The sequence below is a fragment of the Hyaena hyaena genome, unplaced genomic scaffold (genome assembly GCF_003009895.1).
Source record: "Hyaena hyaena isolate Hyena2069 unplaced genomic scaffold, ASM300989v1 scaffold_44, whole genome shotgun sequence".
NCBI classification, from domain to species: domain Eukaryota; kingdom Metazoa; phylum Chordata; class Mammalia; order Carnivora; family Hyaenidae; genus Hyaena; species Hyaena hyaena.
In genome coordinates this window covers 3,571,966-3,585,670 of record NW_024080676.1, presented here as the reverse complement: position 1 = coordinate 3,585,670, position 13,705 = coordinate 3,571,966, and the positions used below count along the sequence as shown (strand labels likewise).

At 39.1% G+C, this 13,705-nt stretch overlaps 1 protein-coding gene across 1 annotated transcript in view; it reads right to left on the bottom strand.

Annotated features, from left to right (window-relative positions):
* CC2D2B (coiled-coil and C2 domain containing 2B) overlaps positions 1-10,450 on the bottom strand; it is a 98,068-nt gene extending 87,618 nt beyond the window's left edge. Inside the window, exons 1-4 of the mRNA XM_039230186.1 lie at positions 10,415-10,450; positions 4,872-4,905; positions 3,616-3,692; positions 3,179-3,245 (exon numbers count right to left, since the gene is read on the bottom strand). Coding sequence (XP_039086117.1) covers positions 3,179-3,245; positions 3,616-3,692; positions 4,872-4,905; positions 10,415-10,450 — 214 coding nt within the window. The remainder of the gene's footprint in view (positions 1-3,178; positions 3,246-3,615; positions 3,693-4,871; positions 4,906-10,414) is intronic.
* Between the last annotated feature and the right edge of the window lie 3,255 nt (positions 10,451-13,705).

Below are 13,705 nucleotides of genomic sequence, written 5' to 3'. Positions count from 1 at the left end.
GCTCCTGGGGAGGAGGGAGCTGTCCCCAGAGTGCAGAGTGTGGTATAAAGATATCTGGGGTACACTGTGAGAGAATATTCCCCTTCCTGGAGTACTTTTGGAAGAGGGTTTATTGTCTCCACAAGGACAAAAGACCCTGAAGGTGCCAGCCAATCATCAATAGGGCACAGAGGTGCATCCAGAGGGAATATAAACTTTGCTGCTTTTAGCAGTGCTACTCCCTAGATTCCATGTACTGGGCAGGCAGGGGACTGTTTTTCAGGGACAGGGGGCTTCAGAGCACCGTGTGGAGACGCTCAACTCTGAAAGAAGGGAATGGATCCACGGAGTGTCAGGTCCTTTAAGACTTTGGGTTTTGGGCATCTGAAACACAGCATCCTTTCTTTTTTATTTTTTTTATTTTTATTTTTAGGAGAGAGAGAGACAGCGTGAGCAGGGGAGGGTCAGAGAGAGAGGGAGTCACAGACTCTGAAACAGGCTCCAGGCTCTGAGCTGGCAGTCAGCACAGAGCCCGACGCGGGGCTCGAACCCATGAACCGCGAGATCATGACCTAAGCGAAAGTCGGACGCTTAACCGACTAAGCCACCCAGGCGCCCCACACAGCATCCTTTCTTAATAAAAACCCTCAAGAAAGTTGGGATAGAAGGTATCCTAAGACATGTAGGAATAAACCTAACCAAAGAGGTAAAATATTCATATGCTGAAAACTATACAAACTTATGAAAGAAACTGAAGGAGAAATGGAGAAACATTCCATGGATTAGAAGAACAAATACTGTTAAAATCTCGATACTACCCAAAGCAATCTACATGTTCAATGCAATTCCTATCAAAATAACAACAGCATTCTCTTCTTTAAATGTATATTTATTTTTGAGAGAAAGCAGGGGAGGAGCAAAGAGAGGGAAAGAGATGAGCTGAAGCAGGTGCTGCACTATCAGCTAAGAGCCTGACTCAGGGCTCAAACTCATGAATCATGAGATCATGACCTGAGCCAAAGTCAGACATGTAACTGACTGAGCCACTCAGGTACCCCAACACAAGCATTCTTCACAGAGCTAGAACCAACAATTCTAAAGTTTGTGTGGAACCAGAAAAGACTCCAAATAGCCAAATTAATGTTGAAAAAGAAAATCAAAGCTGGAGGTATCACAATTCTACACTTCAAGCTGTATTACAAAGCTGTAATCATTAAGACAGTATGGTACTAGCACAAAAACAGACACATACATCAATGGAACAGAATAGGGAACCAAGAAATAGACCCACAAATGTATGGCCAACTAAGCTTTGACAAAGTAGGAAAGAATATCCAATGGAAAAAAAGACACTCTCTTCAGCAAATGGTGCTGGGAAAACCGGATAGCGACATGCAGAATGAGCCTGGACCACTTTCTTACACCACACACAAAAATAAACTCAAAATGGATGAAATACCTAGCTGTGAGACAGGAAGCCATCAAAATCCTAGAGGAGAAAACAGGCGACAACCTTTTTGACCTCAGCCACAGCAAATTCTTACTAGACAGGTATCCGGAGGCAAAGGAAACAAAGCAAAAATGAACTATTGGGACTCGTCAACATAAAAGTTTGCTGGTAAAGGAAACAATCAGCAAAACTAAAAGGCAACTGATAGAATTGGAAAGGTATTTGCAAATGACATATTGGTTAAAGGGTTATATTAGAAATCTATAAGGAATTCATCAAACTCAACACCTAAAAAACAAATAATCCAGTGAAGAAATGGGCAAAAGACATGAATAGATACTTTTCCAAAGAAGACATCCAGATGGCTAACGGCTAACAGACACATGAAAAGATGCTCAACATCACTCATTATCAGGAAAATACAACTCAAAATCACAATACGGTACCACCTCACAGGTATCAGAATGGCTAAAAGTAACAACTCAGGATGCGGAGAAAGGGGAACCCTCTTATACTGTTGGTGGGAATGCAAACTGGCACAGACACTTTGAAAAACAGTATGGAGGTTCCTCAAAAAATTAAAAATATAACTACCCTACAACCCAGCAATTGCACTACTAGGAATTTATCCAAAGGATACAAAAATGATGATTTGAAGGGGCACATGCAACCCAATATTTATAGCAGGGCTATCAACAATAGCCAAATTATGGAAAGAGCCCAAATGTCCATCAACTGCTGAATGGATAAAGAAGATGTGGTATATGTACACAATGGAGTATTACTCAGAGATCAAAAAGAATGAAATCTTGCCATTTGCAACAATGTGGATAGAGGTAGAATGTATTATGCTAAGTGAAATAAGTCAGTCAGAGAAAGACAATATCATGATTTTACTCATATGTGGAATTTAAGAAACAAAACAGATGATCATAGGGGAAGGAAAGGAAAATAAGATTGAAAACAGAGAGGGAGGCAAACCATAAGAGACTCTTAAATAGAGAACAAACTGAAGGGATAAATGGATGATGGGCATTGAGGAGGGCACTTGTTGGGATGGCACTTGGTATTATATGGAAGTGATGAATCATTGGGTTCTACTCCTGAAAAAACACTACACTGTATGTTAACTAATTGGAAATTAAAATTTTTTAAAAAGTGTAAAAAGGGCCATCTGGGTGGCTCCGTTGGTTGAGTGTCTGACTCTTGATTTCAGCTCAGGTCATGATCCCAGGGTTGTGGGACTGAACCAGCATCTGGCTCCACTCTGTGCAGGGAGCCTGCTTAAGATATTCTTTCTCTTAAGAATGAAATCTGGCCATTTGTAGCAACGTGGATGGAACTTGAGGGTGTTATGCTGAGCGAAATAAGTCAGGCAGAAAAGGACAGGTACCATATGATTGCACATATAGATGGATTAGGAGGAACTTAACGGAGGACCATGGGGGAAGGAGAAGTGGAAAAATAGTGGGGGAGAAGGAAGGAGGCAAACCATGAGAGACTCTTTAATGCTGAGAACAAGGTTGACGGGGGTGGGGGAGAGGGGAAGGGGGGTGATGGGCATGGAGGAAGGCACTTGCTGGAATGAGCACTGGGTGTTATATGGAAACCAACTTGACAATAAACTATTTTTTTAAAAAAAGACATTCTCTCTCTCTCTCTCTCCCCCTCTCTCTCTCTCCCTCTGCCCCTCTTTCCTGCTTGTACTCTCTTTCTCAAATTAAAAAAAATGTGTAAAAAAATTATTTACCTTAGGCCATTGATATATCTTATCATCAATGAGTAGGTGAGTTGAAGATGTTTCACCTTGATTAATCTGAAACACAACATAAGTGGTATGGAAAATTTAATCTTCACAAATATGGACATGATTGTGCTCATAAGTCTTTTTGTCCAATTGGATAAAAATCAAAAATTTTAGTGTTTTTCTTATTTTTTTCATTTTTTTTCTTTTAACAAGTATATACATATTTTCCCTTGAGATGTCATATATCATGACCAACTCAACTTTTCTTGGCTTTAGGTTTGAAGAAAAAAAGCATGGAGAAGAACTTGAAGATTTTGTGATTTAAGGAGCTATATATTAAGGCTGAATTTTCACTCTTTTTTGACAAAGAAAAGTCTGTTATGATAAATATTGCAGTAAACAGTAAATCTGAAAACAGGAAAGGAAAAAGAAGCATTACCTTAGCATTTTTTAGTTTTGCTCTTACTTTGCCTCTCAACGTTTCCATTACGTTTTGATTTTCTTCTGTATCTAAATCTACCAAGAGGTCAACATAATAACATAGAGTTCATAACACTTTCTTATAATATAATTAAACAGCAATGTGGCAAAAGTACTTATTAAATAGCTAAGCTGCATGTATTTCTAAAGATTATGACAATTATGAAGACTGGGTCATTGCCCCATGTGAGCTTAGAACCTAAGAGGGAAGTCGTCTCTTCCCTCTTTTTCAATCTGGACTAAAAACAGGATGGAATTTTGTTCTTTTTGTGACTTTCCCCCTACCCTCTGTATCCTCAGCTATTTGCTAGAGTTTTTCTTTGTAGTCAGGCAAGAAAAAGAAAAAAAAGCAAGCTCAGATAAACATGAGAATAGTCATATTTTATATAAACTGTCCCGCAGAATAACAAAGCCAAGTTATTTCAATCTTATTAAACTGGAGAAAAAGAAATCTGAAAGGAAGAGAGACGAGTTTCTAGTACCCACTTTAACTACTGTCAGTTCTGTAAAATCAACATAATACTGCCAACCCCCACTTCTGCAAGCTCTTAAGGATATGAAACATAGGGTATAAGGAAGATTCCAGTATTGTATGCACTCCAAGCCATGCATAATTTTCTGCTTATCCGCCAGACAATCCACCAAATGGACTGAGAGGGAGAGAGGTTGTGCACTCCTACGTACAGTAGAAAATGGAGGGCCTATTGGTTATTCAACCTAGCATTTTTCTTTTTCTTCTCCTTTGAGTACTAAAAGGTGGCATAGAGGCTGGTGGAAATACAGGCTAAGTATAAAGCTAAATCATTACATGTCATGAGAATCTTCATTCTTGACTGCATTATTCCTTGGTAAGTTTAAAAGTTACTGGTTGGTGGGGTGCCTGGGTGTCTCAGTGGGTTGGGCAGCTGACTTCAGCTCAGGTCATGATCTCATCGTTGGTAGGTTTGAGCCCCACGTCGGGCTCTGTGCTGACAGCTAGCTCAGAGTCTGAAACCTGTTTCAGATTCTGTGTCTCCCTCTCTCTCTCTCTCTGACCCTCCCCTGCTCATGCTGTCTCTATCTCTCTCAGAAATAAGTTAAAAAAACATTTAAAAATTTTTAATTAAAAAAAAGAAACTTGTGTTCCCAGCTGAAACCCAAGAATGAGAGTAGTCATCTACATCTTTAAAAAAGAGAAGCCAACAGTATCAGAGTGGTGGTATACTTATTGAGAACCTTTTTGGAGATTCTTGTCTATATTTTCTTTGCACTGTTATCTTCTGACATCTGCAAAAAAGTTGGGGTGGGAGGTTACCTTGCATATTTTTATTTTGGCATTGTACATCTTTTCATATGGTCATCAGCCCTTTGAAAGTCATCACCTTTTAAATGCTAATTCTTATTCTTTGCCTAGTTTCCCTAAATTTCATCTTTTTATCAATTGATATGAGCTCTTTAAATATAGTGGATTTTAAATTAAGAAACTGTTCTCTGTAATATCAAAAAGGACCTTTTAATGATAAAATCCAATGGGCTAATTCTTAGTGTTCAAGTATTGTCAACTTCACATATCTTTTAGGAGGGTCAAATAAGATCAGACATATGAAAATACTTTGAAACTCAACACTATCAGTGTTAGCTAATCCTTAATTACTATATAGCATATAATGATGCTGGGCATCTTTATTTTCTGGAAACTTTCTATATCACTGTTCTCTACTCTTCTACCTCTCCAGCCCCTTATTCCCTGTATTCTTCAATGGTCATACTTCTCTTCATAGCTTAAATGTGGGCACATTCCAAGGCCTTGGAGAGTGTATGCATTCCCAGGTCTTCCCAAATCTGTGTCCAATCTTGACTCCTATCCTGAATACCACATTTCTAGCTGCCTACTGGTATTTCTGATTGAATATCTTATCATTATTAAAAACACAATATGTTCAAATGAGTTTTATTTCTTTTACAGTTTTTTAGGCCTTAATATTCTGCAATTACACCATACTAGCAATGTTAAGTCCTTTTTTAGAACAAGATCAATTATGAGTGTTTTTCATTTCAAGTTTAAGAAATACAATAGCAAAAGACTCCTTAAATTACAACTAAAAGATGTTATCACAGTAAGAGCTTAGTCTACAGAGTTTCTGAAAGAACTTAAAAATCTACCAGTGCTTCCTAGACCACACTTAAGAACTATTGAGGGGTGCCTGGGTGGCTCAGTCGATTAAGCATCTGACTTCAGCTCAGGTCATGATCTTGCAGTTCATGAGTTCAAGCCCTGCATAGGGCTCTGTGCTAACAGCTCAGAGCCTGGAGCCTGCTTGGGATTCTGTGTCTCCCTCTCTCTCTCTGCTTGCAATCTGTCTCTATCTCTCTGAAAAATAAACATTAAAAATTAAAAAAAAAAGAATTATTGAATAAGGCCAACATAAACTAAGATGTTCTGTTTTTATTAAACCTTTAGTATCCTCCTCAACACAATTAAAAATACCTACTTCTACTCTTGACCAAGGAACAGCAATCCCTCAAGGTGGGATGGAATATCAACCCTGGCAAGTGACTGATAGAGGTCTCCCTTTAATTCCTAATAATCTCACCAGAATTCCCAGGGTTCTGCACACTTCTTCGTAACTTCCCGTCCCCACTAGAAGGCAGTGATAAAATAGGAATTTTAATTGAAGTTGCTCCAAAAGACATGTAGCTATTGGTCCTACATATGTTTAATCCACTAACTAAAAAAAGAAAAACATTTTTTTTTTGACCAAAGCAGAAATGGATTGCTGGCTGAGAGAATAGGTAATTGAATTAATATTTATATAAAAGAATAAACAAATAAATACCTCATCTCTAATACTATTACATAACTAACTGACCAAAGAGTACAATTCATTCTTAAGTTTATTATTTTTTTTAACATATGAACTATGATGTCTCTCAATTGGATAGGGGCCCCCAAATATAGGGTGACCATCAGGAAGAAGCCAGTGATGCAGAAGGTGAAAGAATTCACCTGACGCAGAACAAAGGATATAGAAGTTTACTGACTACCTCACAAGGGAGCTGCACATGAGATAGCAGAGGAGAGGCTATCTGCCAAGAGGCAGTGGGAGGGGGCTGTTTTTAAAGAGAGAAGGTGAAGAGGTATGGCGATGTATGGAATTCTCCCTTTTTTGGTAACTGTGCCTGGTCGTAAGCAGCCCTTTGGTTAGTTAAGGCCTCTGGATATTTTGAGGCAGGTTGCCTGATGGGCCTGTCTGTATTCCATTGCTCAAGGCTATTTGCCTGAAAGCAGTCTCCACACATGAATTCTATGACTTGAATATAGAACCAAATATATCACATTGTTCAAGATTATCCTACATTTATAATTGGGCTATTAGTATAATAAAGATCCTTATAAACTCTTAATACCTTACTTTTTTTCATATCTTCTTTCCTCTTTGAGATCTTTTCATGCTGGTTCTTTTATTTCTACTTTCTAAATAAATAAGAAAACAGTCTTAAGGATGATATATTACTGAAAGTATGATGTGATACTTAAAAGTATGCTACTTAAATTTTTTAATGTAACTAGAAAATAAACAAAGAAAAATGCTATCACCTTTCATATTTAGAAATTCTGGTTAATGTAATAAGACATGTAAAAGGAGAGGTATGACTATTACAAAAGAGAAGACAAAGTTATCATTGTTTGTAGAGGATAGGTTTATATATGTAGAAAACCCAACACATCAAAAAGTTTAGACACAATTAGAAAGTGAAGTGACATTGACAATAAACTATTTGTTAAAAAAAAAAAAAGTTAAGTGACAGAATATAAGAGCATGTACATAAAAGGTAATAGCTTCCCTATATATTAATATAACAGAAAAAAATCACTTTTATAATAGCAATATAAAAGCATTTTCAGAATACCTAGGAATAACTTCAATTAAAATATGTGGGAACCCGCCCCAAACTATAAAACTTTAGTGAGAAAAAATATCTGATTAAACATGAAGATATTCACTAGAGGCAGGGAGATAGGTTAAGAGGCCATTAAAATAGTCAAGGTGAGAGATATCAGAGATCGGAATCAAAAATAGAAGTGAGTGGGATGCCCGAGTGGCTCAGTCTGTTAAGAGATGGACTCTTGATTTTGACTCAGGTCTTGATCTCACCATCTTGGGATAGAGCCCCACGTTGGGCCCCTTGCTGAGCATGGAGCCTGCTTGGGATTCTCTCTCTCTCAAGAAAAAAAATGGAAGTGGGAATGGAGGGTAGAGAAAGATTCATTTAAATAGTAGAAGTCACAAGATCTCATGAGCAATTAGACATATAGGACAAAGTGAGGGAAGAATCAAGGACTCTAGGTGTTTGGTTTGAGTCATTGAGAAGTAGTATCGTTTCAAGTATTATCAAAGTAGTAATGTAGCTGGAGTAGGGAATCAGTAAGTTCAGTTTTTGGATGTTACTAATGGATGCTTATAGGACATTCAGGTGAGAAATCCAGAAGATGACTAAAAATACTGTATAGAAGAGAACAGAACAAAAGAGAATCAAGTCTAAATTAGCAAAATTCTTTGTTTAATCAGTAAATAGACATCTAGAAATTGATTTAAGACTCTTTAAAACATCTTCAAATTTCTTCCTAACAACAAGCCCAAATTAGGCACAACAGGAATACGATGCCAGGAAAAGATAATTTTAATTTACTTTGCATTCTGCAAGAAAATCTAAAATGAACTTAAAATCAATACCTGGCTTACCAATGCCTACACCTGTAAATTTTATCTACTAACCTTGGAGAAACATTAGCAATAACACATCCTACAGATGTTAAATTATAATAAATCAAATAAAAAATTTATAAATTTTTAACCAGATATTGATTTGCAGACATGGAGATGTTTCTAACCTGGTTAATTTATCATTCCATAAATAAGATAAATAAGTGATTATAGACAAAATCTTACATAAAATTGAAGATCTGGAAAAAATTACATTTGCGTTTTGAAAATTTACCTAAGGAAAAATTGTGACTCATACCTTCTCACAGTAATTCACCTGTCTTTATTGAAAAATCAGCTCCAGCAGTTAAACCCAATCTTCTCTTCAAGGTTATTGCTAACTTACAATTCTTGCAGTTAAAGCTCTTTCTAAAAAGTAAGGAAATTTAGGATTAGCTTTTTTTTTTTTTGTATAAGATGACCTGGAGGTCCATAGTCAAAACCTGAGAATTAAAATCAAATAGTTCATTCAGCCTTTTCTGATCCATAGCAAACAAGGCAATTTAGGTGAATAAATGTTTGCCTCTTGCTTAGTACTTAGAAAATTCTGCATTCTGCCAATTTATCCAGTTTTGCCTTTATCACCAAGGTGATTCCTGAAACGAAATTTTATATTGTGTGTAAATTTAACACTCAATCACCTTGATTACTTCTGTCACATGCGATTTGATTTCAGGAGTGTTAGCAGAATAAAATTACAGAAAAATCTCTAGCATATGGAATAGTTACAAAATTCTGATAGCCAGTAATATTTCTTTAGTTAATTATGAACTAACTGGAAGTTTGTTTTTCCTTGTTTTCCCCCAGCTCTTGGAAATCTTCCCCAACGTATTAATCCATCTTCCTTCTTTAGTGGAACTGAATTTAGTCTCAAATCCAATTTTATCTCTTAGTTCATCTATTGTTAGAGTCTGATCAGTCCTTTCTAAACTCCTTTATAGCTGTGTTTCTCAAATAATGCTCTCCCAGACTTCTTTTGATTTGCATTGTGATGCTATACAAAAAACTTAAAGTCTCACTCAAAGTTATGATATAATTAAGGCAACGGATAGCATTTTGCGAACATCAAAATTTATTAAATATATGGCAAATATACTGGTACTAAGATGTGGAAAAGGTGGAATTTAACAAAAAATTCTACAGTTGGTTAAATATAATAGCATTATTTCACAACGTGTTACAAAAAGCATCATGACTCCCAGGTGTTTCATTACCTAACAAATTTGAAAACAAATACTTTTAGTAACTATAATCTTATTTTCTAAAATAAAAAACTAGGAACAAGTGGCCTAACAAAGCATTACCTGTGAATTTATACAGAAGTCTTGGAAAGGCATCAAAATGGAATCATCCACTGCACACAGGACTAAGCCCCCAAATCATCATAACCTGCTCTTATATGAGTCAAGAAAGATTTGGGTTCACTTCCCTTGAGACTTCAGCACATAAAAATTGAATAATGCCAAAACAGGTTACAAAAACTGTGGTATATTTTGAAAGTTTATAGCGCGCGCGCACACACACGTGATTTTGCTACTCTCAAGTTAATTACAGGATTTATAAAAATGTACTAATTCATAGAGCAATAGGAGGTCCAGAAACTGGGCTCAGGTAAGTCCTGTGAGATTGTCTTTTATTTAAACCTGACAATATATCTCAGTGCCTGTACTTAGAGTCTCAGCTGGAAACAAACTCAAAATGAGGCCGTTTCTGAAAGTGAGGCTAAAAGACCACCTGGTCTGCTTCCCCAGCTAAACCCTGCTTACCACTCTCCAACATAAACCTTCCACTAAAGCCTGACCATTCTTCTCTCCACTCCCTGCCACATCTATCCTTTGATTTTTGCGATTTCCTTCTAATCTAGAGCTTTTCACGTCTCAAAGCCTGATTCAAACTCCACATCTTCCCGGAAACTTTTTTCTGGCTCTGATCCTTCTGTGACCGTGAAAGAGCACTTACAATTGCAGTTTTTCTTCATTACACCCTACTTTGCAAGTTCATCTTTCTGCCTACCATAAAGTGAGGACGAAAGCTGGAGTACGAACCCATCCGTCCTCCACCAATTCTAGCAAGATGTTCAGCACACAGTAGACAATAAATAACATGGTCTTGGATTCGCTGCAAAACAAGCACTACTCCCGAATGTAAAACGGGAGTGTTTCTCAACCCTCTCAATACCCAAAGGGCATGACTGACTGGTCGGCCAGGCTCTGGGGACTACAAGTCCTAACGGCCTGTGCGGGTCTCTGGTTACGGGGGTGGTGGTGGGGGGGGCTGGTTTTGCCTATAGAACAGGGCTCCAACCAGACAAGATACTGGGGTGTCTCACAGCGAAGGTCCAGGGGGCTATAACAGGCAGTATGACATTCACCTGGATGGACCGTGCACGCTTGCTATGTACGAGCAGCTAAGGCAGGACGCACCATTTACTGCAGACTCCGAGGAGGCCGCCAACCGCCCGTCAAGGACTCCAACCACCGCACTAGCCGCCCGCTTCGCGCTCGCTCCTCGGGGATTGACGTCAAGGCGGCCCAGGAGCATGCGTGATGCGGCCCGTGAGGGGTCCCCGGCGAGCGCAGAGCATGCGCCTTCGGGAATCTTCAGTGCGCTCTGCTGTTGACGCGCAGCCCGGGCTTGGGACTCGAATTGAGGCGTCGGAATCTATCACTCCCGCTCTGGCTTGTAGCAGAGTCGCCGGCTTTGATCACCTGCGGGCTGAGTGCGTGCCCCAGTGGCCGCATCTGCCCGAGGGTCTGTTCTGGAAGAAACCTGAGAGCGAGTTGTCCTGGCGCGTGGGAGCCCCAAACCTCTCTTGTCATGGTGAAGAACAGTATCCCCAACGGGTGAGTATCCGCCGGGAGCTTCCTGGGCGGCGGCACGGGCCCGGAGCGACAACCGGAGTCGCGAGAGGAGCGGGCGTCCCGGGGGACAGGCTCGCCGTCCAAAGTCGAGGGGCGCCCCGTGGCCTCCGGCAGGTTTGCGCGGCGGATGACGTGGATGGGGGCGCTTATAGCGTGTATTTACTGAGATGTATTATAACTACACCTCAGTGTTATGAAGTGTATAGGCCTGACTAATGAACAGGCTAAAAGGAGTCAGCGTAGGATCTGAGATCTAATACCGGACAGTTTGTAGTTTAGAAGGATTAAAAAAATCAGCCTTAAATATTTTCAGGTTTAAAGGGAAATGGTATTGGTCTCTCAGATATATCAGATTAGTAGCCCCAGTCTCACATGCCACAATGCCTCAGTTGTTTGTTTGTTTGTTTGTTTGTTTTAAGTTGCTGTCATTTAAAGATTAGGAACTTTCACATGAAAATCGAGATTTCTGGAAAAATCAGATCTAGAAAACCAGATCTGTACACGGCAGTCGTCCGTGATTCGCGGGTCTTCTCTCTGAAGAGTAAACCTCTCCAGTTCTGTAGTCCCAGTTTCCCATCCCCCTTTAGCCCCAGCAGCACGGAGACTTAGTTTCAGTTAATTTTTTATTATTTTATCCTTTCTTTATTTGGGACATGTCTTACTTAGGTATGTCAGCCTGCCTGGCATTTGAATTTGTAACTCCAGCTGAAAAGGGTAAATGGAAGGAAGAAACTTAAGTTTGTTATATTACTTGTTTCCAGAATAAAATGTCCTATTGAGTGCAGTGAGGCAGTGCTGTGGAGGACTATTTTGTCAAAAAGTGTGGTTACCTTCCATATTGTGAACCTCAAAAGGTGCTCCAATTAAATATGCTTAGAGTCCCTTCACTTGGGGACTGCAGTTTTAGCATCTGAACAGGCTGGGTGGTCAGAGTATTTAGTGTCCTACCTCTCACCTGGGATTATGGTGAAATGTGATGGTGAAATATGAAAATGCTTTGTAAATTGTAAAGCCACTTGGAATGATTGGTAATGACATATTTTCAGGCCTAATGGTTTCAGTTGTGAAGACATAATCTACATGAAATTTAGTTTTGGTGGAACTTGTCATCAAGAAACATTGAAAAAAATTAGTCCTTGGCCAACAAATAAACATTTCATATAGGCTTAGAAAAGGGAAAGATGGCTCTGGGGTATATTGATTGGAGGTTTCTCATAGGTTGAGTTAGGGCTTGTAGTGAGACTTGCATTTAGATCAGTGATTCTCAACCTGGGGTGATTTTGTCCCTCAAGAGATATTTGGTTATTTGGAGTTACATTTGGTCGTCACAACATAGGGCACGGGGGTGCTCCTGGCATTTAGTGGATAAGGCCAGAGATACATCTATAATGCACAAGACAGCTCCCTGCAACAAATAATTATTCAGTCCCAAATGTCATTAGTGCCCAGATGAGAAACCGTGATTTAGATAGCCAGAGAGCCTAAGGAAAGGCACAAACACAGAAAGAGGAATGCACTTTTGTATTCATGGGATCCTAAGGAGACCTGAGACAATTTCCAGGTGGAATGTGTGGTGAAAGGTAAGATTCAATATACAGGGTATAAGGCTGCATGATATAGGGCCTTGAAAGAGTCTAAAAACAGATTTGAAGTTTATTCTCTAATGATATTATTTACAGAAAGATTTTATGACCGTGACATATGGGAAAGGATAAATGGGAAAGAATCTGAAAGACAAAGGAGACACATTATGGGAGACCATTGGCAATTACCCAGTGGTGATTTTAAGTGTTAAGTTGAGAGCACAGTGGTAGGAACAAAAAGGAAGAGATGGATATAGCTGTTTCAACACCTAAGGTTAACAGTGAGATTTGAGAGTTTAAGGAAAGGAAGGGGACCTACTGACTCTTCTCTTGATCTCACACCACTTTCCAGTGCTCTAATCACTGAATTTCACGATCCATCCCTTCCTAATATGTCAGCTCTATCATTGCAGCTACTCTTCCTGTTCTATGATTAACCTTCTCTTTCTCCACCTATTCTTTTATCCAATGAATAGAAAACTTACAGAACATTTTAACCTAAGAGGTGGTACAGACTAAAAATGTACAGGTTTCAAGAGGGATTCAAAACTCGGCAGGTAAAGTTTTGATGTTAAGACTGGTTTTCTGCCTCTTTGAAAACATCCCTTCCTACCAGTGACCCAATATTTAGATGGAAAATTGATCTCTTTATATATTAAATTACTAGTGATTCTGGTAAAATATTTGAGGAAAAATAATTTAATGGTTTCTTGTCCTCTTTTAAAAGTATGGCTGCTGCCTGGGTGGCTTAGTCGGTTGAGCGTTCGACTTTCGCTTAGGTCATGATCTCGCGGTTCGTGGGTTCGAGCCCCGCGTCGGGCTCTGTGCTGACTGCCAGCTCAGAGCCTGGAGCCTGTTTC